Source organism: Salarias fasciatus, chromosome 12, assembly GCF_902148845.1.
Source record: "Salarias fasciatus chromosome 12, fSalaFa1.1, whole genome shotgun sequence".
Taxonomy (NCBI): domain Eukaryota; kingdom Metazoa; phylum Chordata; class Actinopteri; order Blenniiformes; family Blenniidae; genus Salarias; species Salarias fasciatus.
Window position 1 is genome coordinate 15,948,132 of NC_043756.1, and position 22,780 is coordinate 15,970,911.

Here is a 22,780-nt window from a genome sequence, read left to right on the forward strand (position 1 = left end):
GCATGTTTGAGACACACTAGTTGGGTACTTTAAGTGTTTTAAGGACAACTTGGAGGTGGACAGCTACCACTATAGTGCAGTTAGTGAGGAGAGGACTTACTGTTAAGACAGAACAGGTACTTTTCAGACAGTGTAGGCGCATCAGAACAGCAAGCTGAGGTTCTAAAGGTCAAAGAGTAATAGCTGAGAGATCGACAGGCTGCGAGAATCGTCTGGAACTAAACATTTTGCATTCAAAGTCTCTGAAATTGTCCATCAGCGAGTGCTTTTTTTCTGCCGTCTCTCCAAATCCATGCCCACTGTGTTCATCAGTTTGAGTACATCATCAGGCGTGAGAGTTTATTCTCAGGTCTGTGGCCTGAGCTTGGAACATTTCAGCATCTGGCGGTCAGTACAGTGTCATCAGAAGTGCTGGCGGCGGTCCGAACAATCCACAGTCTCCTTTGGTCATTTTCTGGTCCCTCTTACTGATCCCAGGTGAGTCAGCAGCACAAAGCAGCGGACACCAACACGAACGCATCTCCACCGGCGTCAAACTGCTTCCGACATGGAGGCAGCCTCACAGGCACAGCAGATTTGTGCAGGTTAAAATGCCTCTTTTGGCTCATAGAAACCCAAGTGGGGCGGCCGCTGTCCGCAATCTCTGGCTCCACCTGAACATTTTTAGAAACATTTAGAGTGTGTGTGTGAGAAAGAAACGTCCTCGTGCTCTTTCCATATTTTTAGTAGATGACTTCATAAACGGTGGCCTTCTTGTCCCCAGAACCAGTAACAATGTACTTGTCGTCCACAGATATGTCACAGCTGAGCACTGAAGAGGACTCCTTCGACTGAAGACAAAAATACACACACACACGGAGAGAGAAAAGACGTTAGGAGTGTTTAGGCATGGATCATTAAAAGAGTTAAAGGAAGAGTGGTTAAGGAAAAAGTCTTTGTTTTATAAGTTGTATAATCAACATAATTCCCTGCCAACCTGGAATATGCTGGCTCCGTACGGTGTTCTCCATGCATTCAGTAAGTTGTCTTTTCCTGTGCTAACAAACCATTTACCTGGGAAAAGAAAAAAAAATAAAAACACACACAAAGATCCACGGTCAGTATCGCGTGAGAGAGGAGAAACATCAACCATAGCAATGGGTGACCAGGCTTTAAAAAAAAAAAACAAAGAAAAAAAAAGAGATAAAAACAGGGTTTTTAATACAAATTTGCTCTTCTTTGTTTAATTTACATTCAGTTTTTCTTTCTATACATCTTTTCTTTTTGTTTTTAGAACAAACATGTTAAGTACTCCACTTGCTGTGAACAGAAAAAACATCACTGTGTTATAAAACCTATTCCAGTAAGAAAGAAATAATTCAAATAGACTAGCACTTGTGATCTAACTGTAAGAAAAGCTGGTACAAAAGACAAATAAGAGAATAAAGTATAACAGGAGCAGAGACAAAGAGGATGCTTTCAAGTCAGGTGAAGAGCAGAAGAAAGGGAAACAGTACAAACAAATGGTCGAAAGAACAAGACTGGAATAAAGTAAAGAAAATAAAAAAGGTAAAGGCATCATAATCTAGCTTCAGGTCTACTTTTATTCTGGAATCGAAAATAAATCAGCTAAAATGACAAAGGAAAAAAAATTCAAGACGACTTCACAACTAGTTTTCAAATATTTAGGTATCTCCAAGGTTAGCTGAAATAATTCAACAATAGCAGCGTTTCTTACCACAGTAGGCAAACTGCAGGGAGAGGACACAGCTTTCATGTAGATGAAGCTGATATTTATCCGGTTTGGTGACATGAAGGACCTCCACGTTGCTGCTCTCCATTCCTACAGCGAGCCATTCTCCTGTCGGACAGTATCCAAGAGAGAAGATCTGGAAAGGAGGGGAGAGGAGCTGCATGAATGGTGACCATCTTAATAATGATTTAATTACTGTTAGGTTATTGCATGAGAAAATAAGGTTATGTGATCCGCTGGTATGGCAGGGTGTACCTGTGATGTGAAGTCGTGCTGCTGCAGCTGCCGCCCCTCCCTCAGATCCCAGGAGCGGACAGTGTTATCCAGGCCTCCGGTCCACAGCTTGGTGCCATCGTTGGAGATGTCTATACAGCTGGCTCCATCTGTGTGGCCCTGGAACTGCCTGCAGGATACACACACACACACACAATCTCAGTCAAATAAAGTCACGTTAAAAACACTGATACACTCGGCATCAGGTTGCCCAGGCCATTGGTATGCATCACAGGCCACCAGATGTGAAACATTTAAAGGATTTCTCATGACCAGTCCCTTCCGTAATTCAAACTAAATGGTCTGTCTCCAGTTGCAGTTATATGGGCTGAATTAGCCGGGGCTGAGTCTGCAAATTCGAGTCAATAATGTTGCCTGCAGGATGTTTGTGAGGCCAAGCATTGATTGTATAAGAGGCTAAAGTGAACCTGAGATGTGGATTTAATGTACAATGTACTCAGTGAATGTGAAGATTCACACACTGCCTCTGTCCCTGTGACAAAAAAAGAAGCCGCTCTCACCTCACAAGTGTCTGGTTGTGTAAATCCCAGACTGCAATGTTCCCATCACTGCAGCAAGAGAAGCAGACCTTGGAGTCTGGGCTGATGGCTAAAGCGTAGCACGCCGGCGCCGATGAGGTCAACTCCGCTTTGATCCGCGGAGTGGGCGTGGCCAAATCCCAGATTGACAGAGTGCTCGCCTCGCCCCCGACGATCAGTGTGCGGCCATCAGGGAGCAGGCGACAGGAGCGAATGTAGTTATCTCGATTCTGATGTACGAGTTAAAAAGAAAGATAAAAGAAGAAAGACTGACAATTTGTGCTTTGAACAGTTTTTACTCAAACCATCATTAGAGTTTCACTCACCAAGCAGTCGAGCTGGGACACGGGGCTCTTGTTTCCTGGGTGACTGATGTCCCACACCTTGACACAACCCTTTCCTCCAGTGTAAACATGGCGAGTGGGGTTACTGATGGTGACGGCGCACACCACCTCTCCGTGGTTCAGTGTGTTGATCTGGCGGGCGTGGCGAGGGATCCCCGGCCCCACCAGCGCGTCCGGGGGGAACGGCACGGGCTGCATCTGTCCGTCAGCCGCCACGTGAAAGGAGTAGGCGCTAATGACACGGAGAGAGGAGGAACAACATGATGAATTATGGAGGAGGTTAGGGAGTTCAGAAAAAGTGCAAAAATTAACACATAGATGGAAGCAAATTGTTTTCTTTTCCCACAGAAGAAGACACAAACACACTTACGGCTTGCCACCAGGAATTCCTGTCAGACTGGGAGGCATTCCAGGAACTCGCATGTGAGGATGAGGATCAAAACCAACCTTGAGGAGAAAACACAGACGTTTCATGAGCGCAGTGCAAACACACACCCATGGGAATTGGCAGTGCGCACACAGGTCAATACTAACCTGTGGAAGAGAACACAAACACTCATGAGCACAACGCAAACAGACACTCTCCGGCACACACACCCTTCCCAATCTGAATGACAAGTGTAGAAGACGGCAAACACACGGGAGCCCGGCTATCAGCACTTGTGCACCCCCGCAACCCTCTGCGGTGTCACGCACGCGCACACACACACACAAAAGTACACAACCGGAGTTGCTATCAAGTGTTGCCCAGACACAGTTGTGAGTCTACTAAACCTATTTAAACAGTGTAATGAACACTATTCAAATAGAGCCAAGAGTGATGAGGCGATTGAACATAATGCACAGCAGCATAGCCGCTGGATAAATACGATCACACACACAACAGAGACATACAGCTGTGCAACTATTGACACACTTCGCAATGTAAAATATACAGTGTTTATGAAAAGTTTTACACACACTTCTTAACGTTCACAACTTTTATTATTCTAATAATCTGAACTGAGGTTGACATAACGCTGATATGCGACTTGAAGTCAAAATAAAGCTTCTGCAAATAAATATATCGATTTCAGTTAAACATTAGATGAATTCACAGTTGTACAGTTCTTACATAAACCACAGTCACATGTGTTTAGTTTAGATTTCCATTTTTGAAGGGTGAAAATGTTAACAACCACATGTAGAATTTACATTATCCAAACAAGGAATTGTTTAATCCGCTGCTACATTTTTTAAAAAGTACAAGAAACTGAACAAACTCTGAATGTTTTTTTTCTCAGAGTGGCAGAAGGTCAGATAAAAAATTGAAAGACTACATCAGAGACGAAAATATGCCTGGAGCGAGTTCCAGGGTTTCATGGCGGGCGTGAGCACCGTGCACAGTGTGCAACAAGTGTTGCTGGAGTGCTTCAGGAGAAGAGCAGAGGGGAAGCTGTAGTCATAGAAAAACACTCAAATGAGGGTACACAGAGCTGAAGGCATCACTTGAAAATTCACTCTGTTCTTGTTGGCTCACTTTCACTTCAATAGGCTGGAGAGACTTTACAATGAAGAATGGGATAAAAACTGACACGTCCACATGGTGAAAACCTGATGCGGCACTACTGACAGTCACACCTGAGGGAGCTGCTGCAAAAGTTTGTCTCAAAGAACTTATAGAGGCAGCTCAAAACATCTCATAACAGATAAACCAAGCATTTCAAGCAATCTTTAAAAAATGTATTGAGCATAATTATGGTTACATTTCATGAGATCCTGTGTTTTTCCTGCTTCTTGAGATTGAAATACTTTAGAGCGTCAGATAATAAGAGATAGAGATAATAAGCATAAACCAAAGCTATTTTCACATCTGAGTCAAAGGTATACTGATAGTTCTCTAAAGTGTAGCAAACTGACGGATCTTAAAAACCTAACTGCTGATATGTACCACTTACCATGGGTGAACGGCCATATGCAGCCACAGCCGCTGCAGCAGCAGCACTCATCTGAGGTGACATGTTGTGCAGTCCAGCAGCATAGGCTGCAGCCCCAGCTGCACCAGCGAGTTCCCCGTTCATTCCTGCAGCATGGGGCAACATACCAAAAGCACCCGGATATGGGCCAGGTACGGCCAGGGGAGTCCGCAATCCTGCAGCTGAAGAGAAAAGACAGCGGCACAGGTGAGCTGGAAATAAATAGAAGTACATTCATTTTGTTTAATCATTACTACTGCCAGTATAGTCTCTCCAAATTCCCTTTGTGAAAGACTTTTGACCTCTGATTTGTCAAAACATTCTTTTACTAAGACACAAGAAGCTTTTATAACAAAATTATTCACCACAATGCGGCTTCAGATTTCAGAAAGTGTCTGAATGTTTTCTTCGACATATGAAAGGCTATCTTAGACAACCTTAGAGGAGGCAAAGCCTGGTCCCTCCTTGATGACCGATAACAGTGTTGCTCTGACAGACTTCATAGGAAGTCATCTCAAAGTCACCACATGTTTATGCAGATTCTACGAACCTCCTACACGAGTTTTTTTTTTTTTTTTCCTGAATTAAAAATGTGAAATGGGCCTAAGCAACAACGCCTCAGCAGGAAGCAGGAAATTAATTTTTCATCGAAGCCCCTTTGACACTCGGGATGCTTTCACACCCGGGCTGTTATGCCTGCTTCAAGCAAAGCAGAGTTCACCTCCTGGGACAGTCTGCTTTGTTTATGCAGGTGTGAAAGCTCATTTTCACCCTGACGTGGATCAAACCAGTGAATCCTGGTCTGCTACAAAATGTGCTGCTATATGTTGTCAACAACATTTTCAAAGTTCTACTTTTTATGGGTTTTTTTTTTTCACAGCTTGAAAAGCGGGCTGAAGTTTAGATTGCCTGGACAGCCAGGGGCCGGGAAGGCTGAAAAATTACACACCTTCATTTAATCTGATCCACTTTCACACTGCAGTGTTGAGAGTGAAAATAAACTGCGGCAACAAGGCCACGCAGTTACTTCGGCCAACTTGTTTGGGCTGCTCTTGCTCTAAACAAACACTGACTAGGAATTGAAAAACAATCAGAGAATCCAGCTCATTGATCAACCTGAACCATTGGAAATCCATCTCCCTAATGTAACAAAACTTACTTCTGTATTCAAGCCCGAATGCTTTTCCACTAAAAGTTGCTCAGTATAAGCAGTAAGCGGGGCAGCCAGTTACCCAGCACGCTGCCCTGCACACAAGAAGGATGCAGCAGTACCGAAAAAGGCAGTGGTGAGCAGGAGACTGAAATATGCTGCTGTGGTTACGTAGTTCACTTCCTGTATTTGATCTGCTTCGACTGGGTTCAGCTGCAAGTGAACCGAGACCCACATTTTCAAGTGGACCAGACTTTTGTTTGGACAGAACATAGATGCAGACTATCCAAACAACTGAACTCAGGTCTGCTTGAACTGAACAGCTTTAGTGTGAAACCGTCCTGAACGACGTGGTTGTTTATCTAATAATACACGAGACGTGGCTTTGAACTTTCTTAAAAAAAACTAAAAAGCCTTAACTTTTCCTATCATCTCATCTCTGCACTTACTGGGTGGATGCGGTATTTCCATGGAGGGGGGTTTCGATAAACTTGGCCGGATTCCAGGAGTGGAGCTTGGTCCTGGGGTGGAGTCACCTCTCGGAGTGGGTGTGCTTGACTTTAACCCAGGTGTACCTGCTTTATCCCGCTGCCACACAGAAGAACCACATGTTCAGTGAATTATATGGTTTAACTGGTCTCGAGAGCTAAATGCTCAAACAGATGCTCATCTCCAATCCTACCATCGCCATCTCTTTGGACTTGAGGGAGGACGAGCTGGCTGATGACGCAGTGGAGGCTGGGCTGCAGGGGTCTTTCTTCAGAAGGCGTGCTTTATCCAAGCCGTTTTCTCTGGGGGACGGGAGAGGTGTCCCACGAGGGGAGGCTGGATCCTGGAAGATCAATGACAACTCAGTCAACTACCTGAGGACAAACTGAGGAAGCTTTCAACACCAGCACCAGACCAGAGTTCGTTCCAGGAATCTGGACCAAAGTGCAGCAAATATATCTTGGATGGTCCCAGAATAAAATGCCTTAATCCTCCCTAACTCAATTATCAATAGGAGCAACACACAAAGTCACGTCTAGCTAGTTCGCCACAAGTGAACTAAGCAGGACAAGATCCCCTTCATGAATAGTGGAAAAGAGAATGAAACGCTGTATGTCCCTATCAGAACAAGAAAGATGCTCATCCTAACACCAGCCGACAGAAGAGAAATCTCGGGGAATACACACTTGAGGGGGAAAGAAAGATAGAAAAATCATCAAAACAGTCCGAGACCCGGGGGAGTGTTGGACCCTCATTTATTTTCTCTTCGAGATAGTGTTATAACTCGATCATCCAAAACTTCACATCGTCAAAACACCATTTAGGAGACTACCATAGATAACTGATTGACTAATCAATTGAAAAGTTAGACATTTGATACTCCATAAAGTAATGTATGCAACCGTCAGTATCCTTTTCAAATGAATGAGCCACATTCATCACAAGGAAAACATTTACACAATGAAAACATACAGACCTCATTTGAGACATCCACCACTAAATTGTCGTCACTTTTCTCCCCATCACTGTCCTAGAGGAAGAAAAACAGGTCGACAGTCAGTACACCACTGAATGTGACACTTCTCATCTTGTAACTTTCTACAGAAAACTATCTAAAGTCCTAATTCTCTAGTGAGCTGAAAGAGTGAACTAAAAATTCAGTGTTAGATGCGGGATACACTGAACATTATTATTTCTTATTTCAGCAAAGAAAAGGCCCACAAAGACGGGGACTACTTCTTACATAGTGGCTTGAATCCTTGTCTTCCACCTTGCGTTTCTTGGTGTCATTTGGAAAGTCAGGTCCATTGCGTCGCTTATCAGAGTTCCTAAGACTTTCTGGTAGCAGTGAGTTACTCTGTAGATGGAAGAAAAGAGTGGAATCGAAAGGCAGAAGACAAGAGCAGATGAGGTCAGGAGATTAAGAAAAAGATGGGAAGAAAGGGAGGTTGGAGGACAAAAAAGAAGAAAAACAGTTTGAGCATTAAAAAAAAAAATACCATTTACAGTTTAGGTTCTGCTTTGGCAAATGTGCATTTTGCACAAGCACACTAAATGGTCTGATCCATCTATCACCGATTACAAGAGCCATTCATCCACATGTAGAGCAGGTTAGAAAAACAGACTCTTACTTGCCAGCAGGTTAATAGTTCACAGAAGCATGAATTAAGCAGCACTAACACTTAAATAGCAACCTCTTTTCTCACTTGACCAAAGCCAGTCAGCACCACACACACACAAACACATGCCTCTGAAGTTGATGATTACATTAAGTGGCTCTCAGAATCTATCAGTGCTCCCTCTCCTGGCTCTGACAAGCGGCACTGGCTGTACTGGTGTGTGTGTGTGTGTGTGTGTGTGTGTGTGTGTGTGTGTAATTGACTGTGAAAGCCTGTGTGTACGATCAAGTGTGTAACAGACTGAGAGTGTGTATTGCTTGCGTAACACTCCCGTGTCACTCGATGTCCCGAGGTGCACACACGTACGTGCACACACGCACGCACACACAGAGCTGCCTCCCCCTGGCCTCCTGACCAACGGATCCTATTGTTAATGGATTAAAGCTTCATGTTGAGTCCATTATAGTCTCAGCCTGTCAATGAAATGTGCATCCAACATACACAAACACATGCGCATGCACATGCACACAGCTAGCGAGGGAGAGAACGCTTGGGCTTTGAGGGGGAAAGGGTAAATGAAGGAGGAATAGCTAAGAGGGGAGGAGAGGGAGAGAAAAAAGTGGGAAAAGGGAGGGGGTGAGATTAGAGGACGCATAGGATGGAGGGAGGGTGTGAGAGTGTGGAGGAGAAGAAAGGGTGACAAGAGATGAGGGAGAGAAAAAGAGGAGGCGTGAGGAGGAGGGGAGGGGGGGGGGGGTCTGTACTCTGCCAAAGGCCCCTTCCTTCAACTCCCCAGCCCCCCACCCCCCCACCTCCTTTTATTGAAAGGTTTTAGTGAGCTGAGCACAGAAGCACTGACCCGCAAAACATAAGCAATTTCCCCCCTCAGTCTCTCCCCTGCTCGCTTTTAACACACACACACACACACACACGCACGCACACACACACAGACCGAGAACGAGCGAAAGAAAGAGAGAGAGTCATATGACTGCTGCTCCCTCACCCCCACCCATTCCCAAGCCCTCCCCTCTCTGTGGTGGTGATATTAAACACAATGAGAGTCTTTAAGCGCGGGATCAGGGACGGTGGGAGAGGGTGGGGGGGTAATCTGCTCACTGAGGTGTTAAATAGACACAACAATGCAGCCTAGGCTTGAGAAGTGTGTGTGTGTGTGTGTGTGTGTGTGTGTGTGTGTGTGTGTGTGTGTGTGTGTGTGTATGTGTGTGTGTGTGTGTGTGTGTGTGTCTGAGACCATGCTAAAAAGCTCATTTGGAGGAGAAAGGGAAGCTAACAGTTGAGAGCAGATCTGGAGCAGAACTAAACAGGCGGGCCAAAGCTCTACCCGGGAGATCCCCAAACACACAAACACACACAGGGACAGTCAAAGATATTCCAGTGAAAAACAGAGAACTACAAGGGAGGAAACTATGAGGTGTTTGTTTTAATGACAGGAAGTGATGAATTTCATTGGTCACTGATGAGGAAGTGGGTCACTGCAATAGCAGATGAACCTGGTCTGCTTCAGCAACAGGTGACTTTGCAGGGATAAAAGTTTTCAAGTTTGATGTATTTATTTTTAAATGAGAATTTTTTTTAGCTGCGATTATATATTTAGACGTCAATGAGATGACTAATATGCAAGATTACCGAATGGCTGTCTCGAAGTACTTCATCTATCAGTATCTGATTACAAATAGAAACAGCTCGATCACTGCTTGGATGTACTTTAAAGTAAACTGAAGGCAGTCTGACTGCAAGTTTGGGTGGAGTTTACTGAGCCAGACACATCCATCAACTCAGCCTAAAAGAAACTAATATTAGTCAAACTACAGCTAAGACCAAAAATAAATTAAAATAAAAATATTCCAGTGAAGAAAAACAACATAACAAAGTGAGTCATTCTTCAGAACAGTAAACACTGCAGCAGAAACAGGTGGTACTTACGGTGCCTGGTTCACGATCTATTGCCAATGCAGTCATCAGGTTAGGTGTGTGGGAAATCAGACAGGGAAAAAAAATAGAGAAGATTGAGCAGAAAAAGTAAATATCGACACAAAAAGACCATAATCTATTGAGATCACTGCATGAGAAGCAAATCATAAAGTCTAAACTGAATGTGTCTCCTCACCCCTCAGGTGCTCCGGTCCTGCAGGATGTGAATCAGGTCCGGACAGATGAGGCTTTTTATCACCTCCGTCTTTTCCCGCCAAATGGGGAGGAACGGCACCGAGAGCTCCGGACAGAGCCAGGAGACCAGCTGAACCACCCAGCTGAGAGGGGTGCAGGCCAGCAGGATGAGGCGTGAGGGGCACAGGGGCACCACCATGGTTATGGGTTAGATGCTGCTGCTAAAATGTAAAGCAAACAAAAAAACAAAACAGAAAAAGAGAGAAGTGATTGATTAAAAGTTGCCTTGGAACAATCAGGTGAACGTTAGCAATATCTCCAAAACAAAAATGTGCAAGGACATTTTTCAGCTCTGCCTCTATGGCTTAATGCGTTGAGTCAAAAACAGTCTTAAAAGTTACCAAAAGCAAATAAACCTGACAGCAAAAGAAAATTCAAAAGACCCTGCAAAAGAAAGAGAACCACCAATAAGTGAAAATCAATAGCACTCAGTAACGAAATCAATAGACACTTCTCGCCCTATTGAGGTCTTCAACAGATGGGACAGTTTCTTCAGTGTCTGGGGTTTACACCACCTTGTAGAGTGTGGCAGCTTGTTGAGGTGGTGAACACATCCTCTCCCCATACACACCGCCTCGCTCACACACACATCTATACCCTCCTCCCTCTGGGGTCAAACACTGAACAATACTGACAGCTGGGATCACAGCCCAAAGCCTGAGGATGTGGAAGGAGGGAGGTGGGGAGGAAGAGGAGGAATGACTGAGAAGTACAGGGGGGAGAGAGAGAGAGAGCAGAGAGCCCCAGCTGCTGCTTGCACTGTCAGGTCTTGTGAAAGAGTAAGGCGGCTGAGGAGAGAGGGGAGAGAAGAGGGTCAGAGAGAGAGAGAGAGAGCGAGTCAGGGAGAGCAAATTTGGCTGGCAGCCCTGCTCTCTCTTTCACACCAAATCAGGCGCTTGTCTGAGCGTGAAATGCCTTTGTGTTCCAAAACATCATTATTGCCTCCTCAGACAGTAGCCGCGGGAATCCAAGCTCACTGATTCGCCGCAGGGAGGGGAGGGGGAAGGAGGGATGACGGGGGGAGGGTACAGGAGGCGACTCTGCAGGGGTGGAAGGAGTGCTGAAGGTCAAACCGACTTTTATCTCACCTAATTGACTAACCCACCCTCTCCCAAGCCCCTGTCTTCTTTCTTCCTCTCCGTCTATCCTTCACCCTCTGTACCCACCCCCCAATGAATGAAAGCTAAACAGCGAAATAGTCTTTTAGCCTCAACCCCCCATGCCTGCCTGCACACACACATTTTCCAGAGTTGGCTTGCCTGCCAAACAATCAAATATAAACACACCCACACGTCACACTTGATCACACTAACACGCATACACAGAGTCTAGATAAACAGGGAAGGCACATACAGACACACACACACACACACACACACACTCAGCCAGCCCACCCTTGCTTCTTGTTTTCCGGGGAAAAACAGAAATGTATGCTCCGTTACACAGACGCACCTACAAACAGATGCAAAAACACACACACCAAGGGTATACAAACAGGACCCATGACAGGAGTAAATGGAGGGGAAGCATTGGTGAAGGCAAGAGAAGCCGAGTTTGTCATGGGGTGTTAGTGTGAGCTGGTGTGTATGCTTGTGTTGGGGGGTTGTGTGTGTGAGCCTCTTGAGAAGGGGGCAGCATGCTGTTTGTGTGTGTGTGTGTGTGTGTGTGTGTGTGTGTGTGTGTGTGTGTGTGTGTAGGTGGGGGCAACATGCTTCATTACACTCATTTAACTCACAAACAGGGTGAATGACAGGCCGGCGTGGGAGACGAGAGGAGATGGAAGGAGGGGGGTGTAAGGGCAACGCCGTGACCCCCCCTTTAACAAACACTAAAGTCCTGCAATTAAGACTCAAACAGCAACTGCCAAATCCACCTCTCACCCCATCACACACCAACGGAGACCCCCATCAGTCCACGCCAACTAACAAGCTCATCCCACATTCAGCTAAACCGCACCGCAAACCCCCCCCCCCCCGCCCAAACTAAAACCTACACAGCCCCTTTCCCCCCCTTTTCCACGTTTTCCAAAACTAAAACCCAGAGCCTCTCCTCCTGCCAGTCAAGCCAGTATGGCTCCTATAAGGCTGAGCAATAACCATTTGCCTGTTCCACCCAAAAAGTCATCCCCACTCCATCTGTCCTTTTAGCCGAGCGTCGCTGCCAAACAAGGGAGCAAAAACTTCTTTTCACCCTCACTTTGCCGAAGCCTCTTTCTGCTCCAGTCTGGTCTGAATAGCTGGTCATGCCCCATCCGTCATCCGGGCTGACAACATCTTTCCAATAAACACCCCTCATCATCCCTGAATCATTTCCTCTCTTCTCGACTCCCGTGCCGTGAAAATGATCACATCTATCAATCAATTCTTATTTCCAGCCCCACAGTTCCTGGAAAGAGAACTATTCCGTCTACTTTAGTTTGGTGATCGGTTCACTGAAAACTTTAATCTTTACAAATACGGTAGGCCACACTCCTGAAATTTAAAATTTCTTGTAAACCAATTTGTGCTTCTTGTATAAACTACAATAATTCATAGTTCAGTCAAAAATAATGAGTTCAAATAAAGCACTTAGAGAAGACGGATGGATATAAATCTTCATCCAAAAATTAAATTCAAAACCAGCTGTTGTGGCTTCTGAGTCTTTAAGGTCCCACAACTAAAAAGCCCACCCTTTTCCGATCAATCAGCTTCCAAGAAGCCTTTCAAAGATGCTGACATGCAGTATCAGGTGCTTGTAATTGGCGCCAGAGTGATCATATTGCAAACTCCTGCCGTGTCTCGGGAAGATGACCGTTTGAAATCCTTTCGTTTCCGAAGTCAGCTCATATGAACCCGTTCCAAATCGAGCAATTCCAGACGGCTCTATAGGGGGTTTACACTCTTACCTGAAAAGGCTTTTTCAGTTAAACTTTGCAGTGTGTGTGTAATTACCTACATGCCAGAGGTTAATGACTCAACAAGCGCAAACTTTTGACTAATCACTCTCAGCCCTGAGAGGTCAAACCAGCTCCAATGTTTTCCATGAGATGCCTTTCTGACACTATCAGATATACAATAACATGGAAGACTGAAGCCTGAAGTGCATGGTGATAAGACTACTTGACACTTTGAGCGTGTGTAATACGTATTACACCAAAAAGTTCCATGGATCACAAAAAAAAAAATACAGAAAATGTCAGAAAATTTCAACTTAAATAAAAAAGAAAAGTGTACTCACTGGATTTACTTTGACTTGCTTCTGTGATGTATTCATCACAAAATATCAATTTTCTTCAAAATGAATACAGTTCTTGGTAACATCCTTTTCTAATTAACATCAAAGAATCACACAGGCACTCTCTTCCCCTGTGGCAGATAGGTTGGTAAATTCATTCGTTTCAGACAGATTTTTCATTCCGAGGTGAGCTGTAAGATGCCTTTTTATGGTCCACACAAACAAACACACAGTGACAGTTTAAGCAAATGAAGAGTAAGTAAAGGAATACACACTGTAGGTGGAAGACCTGGCAGTCCACGTACCCCGATGACGGCATTGAGCTCTGCCATAGTCACCTGTTTGGCTCGCTCCACAGCCTGGACTACCTGCTGCTGATGCTGTAAAGCAAAGAGACAACACAGAGCTGCTGAAGACTGAAGGAGGCCTCATTAATAAAGCCAGCAAAGTCAAGGAGAATATACAAATGGCATACAAAACACAGTTTATAGCTCCAAGTCAGATACTTACCTCCTGTGAGAGGAAGGGAATGACTTGTGCACAGATGGTGTTTAGTCTCTTGGCAATCTCAGTCTGATGAAGGAAGAGAGACGCAGACAGAAAGAGACTTAATTGTTGATAACATAATTACATTCATTTAAAAAAAAAAAGACAGCTGTTCAGTAACACCAATAAAGTAGTACAAGTGCACGCGCACAAAACACCCTGGGAACTGCCACCTCCATAGCAAGCCAGCAAACACATACACACAGAAATCCCTTCGATAATAGAACACCACAACTCACATCCGCTTCTCCCAGTGTGAGCCATTTTCAGCATTATCAACACGCACAGCAGAATGACGGTCTCCGCTCTAATTATCAGTTTGAGCGCAGGTTTCTCTCTTGCCTATTCCATTTCGTTTTGCTCACTCTCTGTCCTCTGTGCTCTTGTCCCTCTTCCCATCAGCACTTCAACATAATCTCATCAGCGACTAACTTCATTTGCTCTCCCCCAGTATCCATGCCAACACATCCGCCTGCCCCCTAAACCCCCGGAGGTGGCTACAATTGGCTGAAACCAGATACCCCCATAGTGGCATCAAATCAGATAAAGAGACTCATATTACATATCACCCAATCAAATTGATACGAAGTCGTCCAGGGTGAAGAGGGAATTGGAGGAGCCATGAAACGTAGTAATGGCCCATCAGACACACACATCCCACATAAATAGATACACAGACACACACATGCTGGACGAAACAGCTTGGAAAGGGCCATATATTGTTGTTGGTGTGTGAAAAAACTTCACAGAAATTGGATAGTTTTCCCCATCCTGTGTTGAAATTAGAACATGGAAATTTTAAAAGGCGGCCAAAATGTAGTCATTGAGCTAAAAAGACACTTGATATTTCACAATGCAGCAACCATCTGTGAGGGTGTAACTCGTCCAAAATTACTTCAATCGCTGTAGAAACAAGTCATCTAATATGGATAATTTACCCTTTCAACAGTCATACTTCTTTCCAAGATTTTTCCAAGTGAAAGTGCTTTTCTTTTCTACCATTACAACATCCTTAGTTAAGTACGCAACCATCAACTAATTGGAGCTATGCAAAAACAAAAATGTCAGAATGAGACAAATCTAAGCATCTGGCAAACCAATCAAAAGATTTAGGTTATTAGACTTCAGTGTTTCCAATGATTTTAGAGATATTTCATCCATGTGAAATAAAATTAACAAAAATAATAAAAGAAAACCACACAAAACAAATGTTGATTTGATAGTGACGTGGTGCTGCGACAGTTCGACAGGATTCATCATATAGTAACCAAGACAGTCAGAACAAGCTTTGATCCGCAGACAATCCAATATGTGCATTTTACAGTCTGCATTTAAGTGCAAAGGCTGTCAGGAAGATTCATCCCTAAATCCAGGCTCCCGACGCAATGAATTATTTAAAGGCTTAAATGGGTCTAACAGTTCCTGAAAATCTGAAGTGGAGTCATCCTCTTTAGCTGTAGCACACTTGCTCTCATTGGATCTCTGTGTCACACATACACCTTCCACCTTGCTAATTGGCCGACTGTCACAGAGTTCAGCCAATTATGTACTTGGATGATCTAAATCAAGCACTGGTGTATCAAGCGTGTTCACAACTGAGTCTTCAATTATACAAGTAAGTGGTTCATCTATAATGCTACTTAAAGTTTAGTTGAATGCAAATTTAAAAAACATTTTTGGCAAGATTACAAAGAACATTACCAAGAAGACTACAAATAGAGTTGGTAAGTAAATATGCCAGGTAAAAGAGACACTGAAGTGTCAAATTAAGAACAGCTCAAGGACAATGAAGTGTATCTTGGCCTATTTCCATGGAAATAAAATAATTTGAAGTGTAAAATGCTCAGTTACACATATACAGTGGGGCTCATCAGGAAGAGCTAGATTTCCAGCATGGACCAAACAACAGGATGCTGGTGAAAGACAGCCGGCTAGACTGACGTTTGTATATTAACCACTTTGGCGCCCCACACCATGCAGCATTTGTGGGACACACAATGCCCTTGTTATTTAAGCACCTCATTGCTGTCTGAATGGATGCAGGGATGATGATCCCATTACAACTGCCTTTCCACAATAAATCACAGTACAACACAGCCATCACATTGCAAACCTGAGCCCCATTTCCACCTGGCATTAAAACGCGTCTCGGGTGATCCGAGCCCAAAAGACAAGTGGGAATAGGCACCAATGTGTATTTACTCAAACCGCTTCCCGAGGTGTCTGGCAAACATATGATCACACATGTTTGGTAGTGGAAACAATTTGTGTCGGGGACAGCGGCGTAACAGGAAAATATCACAGTGGGGGCTGGTGATAAATTTCTTAGGTGGGGCGCTTTCAGCCAGCATTAACACTGTTAATCTAAATACAGTGCGTTTACAAACCAGGTATAAATGGGTGGTAAAAATAAAAAATCACCTCAGTGGCAGCCACCAGATGATGCTCCTTGGTCTAATTTTGTGTCATTTATGTCATTAATCAGTGATTGGGGAAACTGCTACCAAAACCCGCCTCACTGGCGGCACCGCAAACTGTTTTTCTGCTCTTTCACTGCAGATTATTTATAGAAAACGAAGCACATACATTGTTAATTTATGATCATTTAGTATTAGAGTTTACTTGGCATTTTTGATACGGACAAGTGAAAGTAGCATTGCGTCTGACGTTGCTACATGTGCTCGGATCACCCGAGAAGCATTTTAATGCCAGGTGGAAACGGGCCCCGAGAGAGCCTTAAATAAAGCGCTATTTTAGACAGACTATACCTGCACATCCATTCTCAGAACTCTCAGTTGTAAGCCTATAATTAGCTTTGTATAAAGGCTCAGTGATAAGGCCGTCTGAGAATAGTAAGACTAACCACTATTAGTCAGTTATGCAAATCTACGATTAAAAAAAAAAAAAAAAATACTACAAATACGTTTAACAATTACACCTAACAGCAAGAACAATCAATTTGGTATAAGACAACATCTGGAGGACATAAGATAAAAGTAACAGAAAAAGACAGCTAGGAATGAAATGATTACCAGTTAATTAGTAAGTCATTTTCAAGTCACACTTCAAGTCCTGTTGGATCCTTTTAAATGACAGGAAAGCCATGTTTGATTGTGAAAATTTGTAAAAACGTTTGACTGAAACCTCAAGTCTGAAAACGTCTGAAAAACAGACTAAACGTGTCGTTTCAGGTTGAAACGTTTCTCTCTGTTTTATTAGGGTCAAGTCCAAACTGTGTTTCTGTGTTTATCTCCACAAAACCAATCTTGACAGAAGCCACTCATCTGGAAAATTTTGCAGAAGTATTTTCAAGAAGGTAAAAATGGATGCAGTTTTACAAGGCTAAACAATATAGCTAAAGGTTTCTCTGTTCATAAAAAAAGGAAAAGAAATTAAATTCCAAATGAAAAGTTCTGTAACTTCACAATGCTAACTTGTGTGGCTGTAGAAGCAGTCTTTGTGTCACCTTTATTTACTGCGTTTGGTAATTTAAGACAACTTTTAAGAAGTCCTGATCCACAGACTGTGAAGCGTAGGGGACTGATCATTTACGTACATCAGTGTTGATATACTGACAAATGTACATCAACTTTGGGGAATCTTTGTAGAGCACTCACATGAGGATTAATTTAATTGAGACTTCGATAAACAAAAGTTGAGAATACTTATGTAAAATACAGGCGTACCCACACAATGTGCCAACACAGGCTTCTATTACACATAATTGGAGAATTACTGCCACACTACTCCACAAAAACCCGTATACCCACAGCAGGGGGTAGGTTGTTAGTCTGTATCCCCCTCTGTACCTCCCACCCACAGAAGCTTGTTGCTCTGACAACTGCAGCCCCAAGCTAATGACCTCCCCTGGAGCTTTAGTGTGTCTGTGTGTGTATGTTTATGTGTGTGTGGACAATAGGCAAAGATGCATCTCCCTCACAATGGAAGAACAGTAGCTTCACATGGAGATGAAATGAAACGGGAGCCAAGAAAAAAAAAAGGAAGAGGGTGAAAGAGGGTGGAGGCAGCACAAGAAAAGAAGAGATCCTAGAACTGTTATTGGAGAGTGAAGAGGGTAGAAAGGAGCGAGAGAATGTGGGCTGTAAAAAAAAAAAAAAGAGAATAACAGAAGAGGAGAAGGGGAACATGAGAAAAACACTGAGAGGGAAGGAGAGTGAGAGAAGCATCCCCAATCTTCAGTGAAGCAGCCAAGCCAATCCACCTCCAATTTCCTCTGGTCTGACTGGTCGATAGCTGTGGTAATTACTGGTAAACGCTCTGAGCCCTGCACCACTCCTGTGGGGAAATATGTGTTTGTGTGTGAGGGAGAGGGTGAGAGATTTCCCTCCTCGTCCATGTGTCTACACACTTTCAGCGCGAGTGTTTGCCTTTCGCTGTGAAAGCACGGGCACTCGTAAACATGTTAAACTTTGTGTTTGTGTCTACATTACCATTTATGAGCCTTCTTAAACTGTCCTTGTCCTGATTTGTTCGCAAACATCACTTACCGACACACAAAAGTGCACATGTATTTTTGTGTGTACGCAATAAAATAAATAAGTACCCATCTTGTTCTAAATTTTATGTTTGCATTTTGCTTCACTAAAGTAGGGCAAGGCATTTTACCTCCCAGCTTCTAAAAGAGGAGCTCCACGGCATCTCCTCTGTCGGCCTCGCGGTGATCGATTCCTCTGCCCTCCCCAGCCCTGCCCCTCTAATGTAATAAAGCAGGCCGCTCCCCTAGACAGCACCAATCAATCTACAGAGCCATTCATCCTGCCTCTGGGCTCAGCCGGCCGGCCCTAACTGGGGAAATGGAGACAGAGGCCCATCGATCACAAATAAACACACATCCACACAGCCGTACAGTAAAAGAGGCGCACACGCCCACACGCACGGCCCACTGGAGTACACGCAAAATACATCAAAACCCTGCCATGAGAGAGAGAGAGACAGAGAGAGAGACAGAACTAGAAGATGGAGAGCGGAGATAAGAGGCAGACAGATAAGCAGCCTTACCTGTTTGTGCATTTCAATGTTGAGGCCATACGACATCTCATAGTACTGTGGAAGGCAGAGTCAGATGGTCAGATAAGCGAAAGGAATCCGAGACCTATAAAGCTAAAAGCCTTAGCAGTTCAAAGAAAACCATACAGAGGTTAACACAAAACAAAGCTCACTGAGCAAACAGCTTACAATGAGCTTCACAGCATGACTTCCTCACTGAGCAATCAAGCTGCCAACACAGTATGCTAATTAAAGTTAGGATGTGTGTCACATTAGAGTCAAATTAGATAATCACTCATAACCCAGAGACACCTTCATGTTCAATTTTGGTTTAAATGTAAACCTCTTTAAAATTTTCAGTGACTTTTTACAACCTATAACAACATTACAACAGTTTTTCTCATTATTTGTGGGGAAAAAAAAGAAAACTTGACTGTACTCTACAGTGGCACTCAGCAGATCCTGTTAAACTGTCTACAAACATTTTGAACCGAATTTCTGGCTCCTTAGCTCACTTGACAAGATTTCAGAAATGCTCAAAACAAAGCTGGATCTGTCAAAATGTAATGCTGAGTTCCAGTAATTTGACTCCAGCTTCACTGACTTGCAGACTGCCACTGTGCATGGATTAGATGAGCACAGAATCAAAAAACACGGGACGCGATGGAATATTCTCCTACGTGCCAACAAGTAGACAGGCTGACATCAGACACAGCTCAAACTATGAGACTACCAAAATCTGCAGCTGACTTCCTGATTTCCAACTAGAGCAACATTTATTGCGTAATAGCTGCATAACAGTAATGTTAAAACACGTAAATCAAATCAGAAACAAGCAGTAAATTTAAATTACACATTAAAGTTTTGAGTATTCTGCTTAACTTTCTCAATCCAATGGTTTCACTGAAATTGCTGCAGCTAGGTTTATTAAACAAATATATACTGACAAACTGTAAACTCACAAGTCTAAGATGACACTCCTCTTCCTCAATATCATGCCAGAAGGAAAATGTAAACATCTTCACACCATAAAAATGTGTGACTTTTATGTTGATGTGCAGTTTTCTCTCTTTTCCATCACCTCTTTCCTCTAATAAGTGAACCTTTGTCTTGTTCACTTATCAGCCTTGTGGAAAACAGTAGCTCAAAATCATCTTCAGATGCCACACAGCCTCATGAGGACACAGCGTCAAGGAAGCCAATGTGGTTCAACAGCAATATGTGATGTGGGGCAAATTTACTGAGCACATGGATCTCACCATGACATAATGTCTCTGCATCTCCGTTTTTTCACTGGCCAGCTTCTCACATTCCAGTTTGAGGCTGAAAAACAAAAACACACAGCGCTTACTTTGAGACAAAGCTTGTTCTGTCGAGAAACTGCATTTATTCAACCCAAAACCGTCACCTAAATAGATGTTAGAGGTTATATATTGGTTAAGATATCCCTTGCCATTTCTTTTCTGATTTAAGTACCTACAAAAAGCAAAGTCTATAGAACCTGGACGGAAAGCAAAATGTAATGAAAAGGACAAATCTTTGCAAAAAACACTGATGTCTACAAATAAGTTGTGTTTTCATTAAGTCCCTCATGTTGTGTCAATGGGTTCATGAATAAAAAATAAATACTCATTGAGGTCTGTAGCGTTCACCTGTTGTGGCCAACCCACCCTGACAACCCAAACAAGTAAAAGTACACACATGGAGCAAAGGAAAACACAATCGCACACATACTTAGACAGCCTTTTCCCCCTGACACATGGCTACACACACAGAGAGAGGAAAATAAGGAGTGATTTATGAAACCCTGAGCCCACACGCCACCCTCTGGCTCTCACCCATCACCAAGACTTAGACCTACCGCAGTGTAAAAGTGTTAACACTAATGCCTCCTGCATATGTGCACACTTTTTTGTGTGTGTGTGTGTGTGTGTGTGTGTGTGTGTGTGTGTGAACCTAATCCAGGTTTATGGGTGAGTCTGAGGCCAGAATTGGGGTTTTGACTGTGGTTACAGTTATAGAGAGAAGTTTAATGTTAAGATGACAATAGTGCTGATTAAAAAACAAAACAAAAAGGGAAACAGCAGGGTTATCTACCTGTGGTATTGTGCCTGAAGGAACTGGAACTCCTCCTTGATGCGGTCCAGTGACTCTGGGATGGTGAACTTGAAGGGCTGGCCGGGAGCCTGGTGGGGCGTCTGACACACACACACACACACACACACACACACACACACACACACACACACACACACACACACACACACACACACACACACACACACACACACACCCTTTCATTATGTGGCCTATAATACGCATCCGATCCTCTTCTGGCTCACATGTAATGTCAATAACTTTTAATTATTAGCAGCTATTGAACAAACAATATTATCAACGGCACTCTGCAACTCCAGGCAAGTGCACAGACCAATTAACATGCAGAAGGAGCTTCAAGTATGCAGCCCGGAGGCTTTTTAAAACAAACACGCTCAAAAAAAAAAAGAAAAACCAGAGACGCAAGTCAAACAAAGGAGTAATGCAATACCCGGGTCTGTACAGACCCGCTCAGCGCCCAGCGAAGTGCCTTACCGGGTGTCGCCCCTGGGGAAACATCGTTATCTCCTGGAGGATGCGTCCGTTTCCTTCTTGAAACCCCCCGTTAACAAGGACACCGAATAGCAGTGGAGAGCTCCTCGGTCATGGAGACGAATCCATCCGACGCTTTCTTTTCTAATATTTCTACCAAGTGCGGATATTTTCAAACAAAAAACGACGTCCCCGCTGCTGCCGCCGCCGCCGTCCGAGCGCAACACCCGTTTAACGTGAATCCCCGCTCCAGGTCGTTGTCTCTCCTCCCGCTCCAGCAGGTTGTGCGACCGTAAATCAACCGGAAAAACACGGGAAAAGGCTCATTAGCTGGAGGTAGCCGGAGGGAGAGGAGGGGGAAGGAAGGAGGGAGAGAGAGAGAGAAAGAAGAAGTGCGCGGAGACCAGGTGAGAAATGGAAACGGGTCTGGAGCCGCCACCTCTCAATCACTCCGGCGTTTGCTCAGTGTCCCGACTGATGTATTCCGAGCACAGAGAGCCGACAAAACAAGCAAAAACAAGAGAGGAAGCGAAGCCTCAAACAGACAGCGTCCACAGCAAACTGCCCGGCTGTCGGAGCATCGGAAACAACATCCACACAAGTTAATTACACTGAAGAGTTCCCACTTGACTCGTCCGCGGTCGCTGAAACTGGCCGTTGAACAGTCAACAAAACCAGAAATGTTTACTTCCCAGTTGAGTTTGGATTCAAAAGCGTCGTTCGAAATAGACTTCGCGCACACACACACACGAAAAAAGGAGGAAATATGTCGTTAGTTTTGATAACAACAACTCCCACAGCGGCGGGAAGAGTTCACCGTCCAGCTCTGCTTTACCTCAATGGCAACTTTCTCACGCGGTTTCACGCTCCCCAGCTCGCCGAAACTCTAAGCTCCGCCCATAAAGCAGCTCCTGGCCAATCAGGGCGGCCGCTCCACGTGGGGATAACGATGTGGTTTGCGCGGCTGACCAATGGCGGCTCTGCAAACTTCCCCTACTCCGCTGACCTCGCTGAGCTACGCGGATTCTGACCAATCGGCGCGCCGCAAGTAGCCGCCCCTTCGGAAGCGCGCAGGGCGGGCAGTGCGGTGGGTGAAGGCAAGTCTCAGCTGTCAATCAAAGTAACGTGGGATCAGCA

At 44.2% G+C, this 22,780-nt stretch overlaps 1 protein-coding gene across 1 annotated transcript; it reads right to left on the reverse strand.

Moving 5' to 3' along the window:
• Positions 1–460: 460 nt before the first annotated feature.
• Positions 461–22,489, reverse strand: LOC115397857 (transducin-like enhancer protein 1). Its single transcript, XM_030104343.1, has 20 exons — positions 21,647–22,489; positions 21,152–21,252; positions 20,314–20,377; positions 19,067–19,111; positions 14,012–14,074; positions 13,777–13,881; positions 10,230–10,449; positions 10,046–10,062; positions 7,726–7,839; positions 7,459–7,512; positions 6,676–6,825; positions 6,443–6,581; positions 4,826–5,025; positions 3,259–3,335; positions 2,871–3,120; positions 2,527–2,774; positions 1,988–2,135; positions 1,718–1,868; positions 977–1,053; positions 461–830 (listed from the first exon to the last, which is right to left on the reverse strand). Exons 1-20 carry the CDS (start codon positions 21,668–21,670, stop codon positions 723–725), a joined length of 2,355 nt encoding a protein of 784 aa, XP_029960203.1. The 5' UTR covers positions 21,671–22,489; the 3' UTR covers positions 461–722.
• Positions 22,490–22,780: the final 291 nt, after the last annotated feature.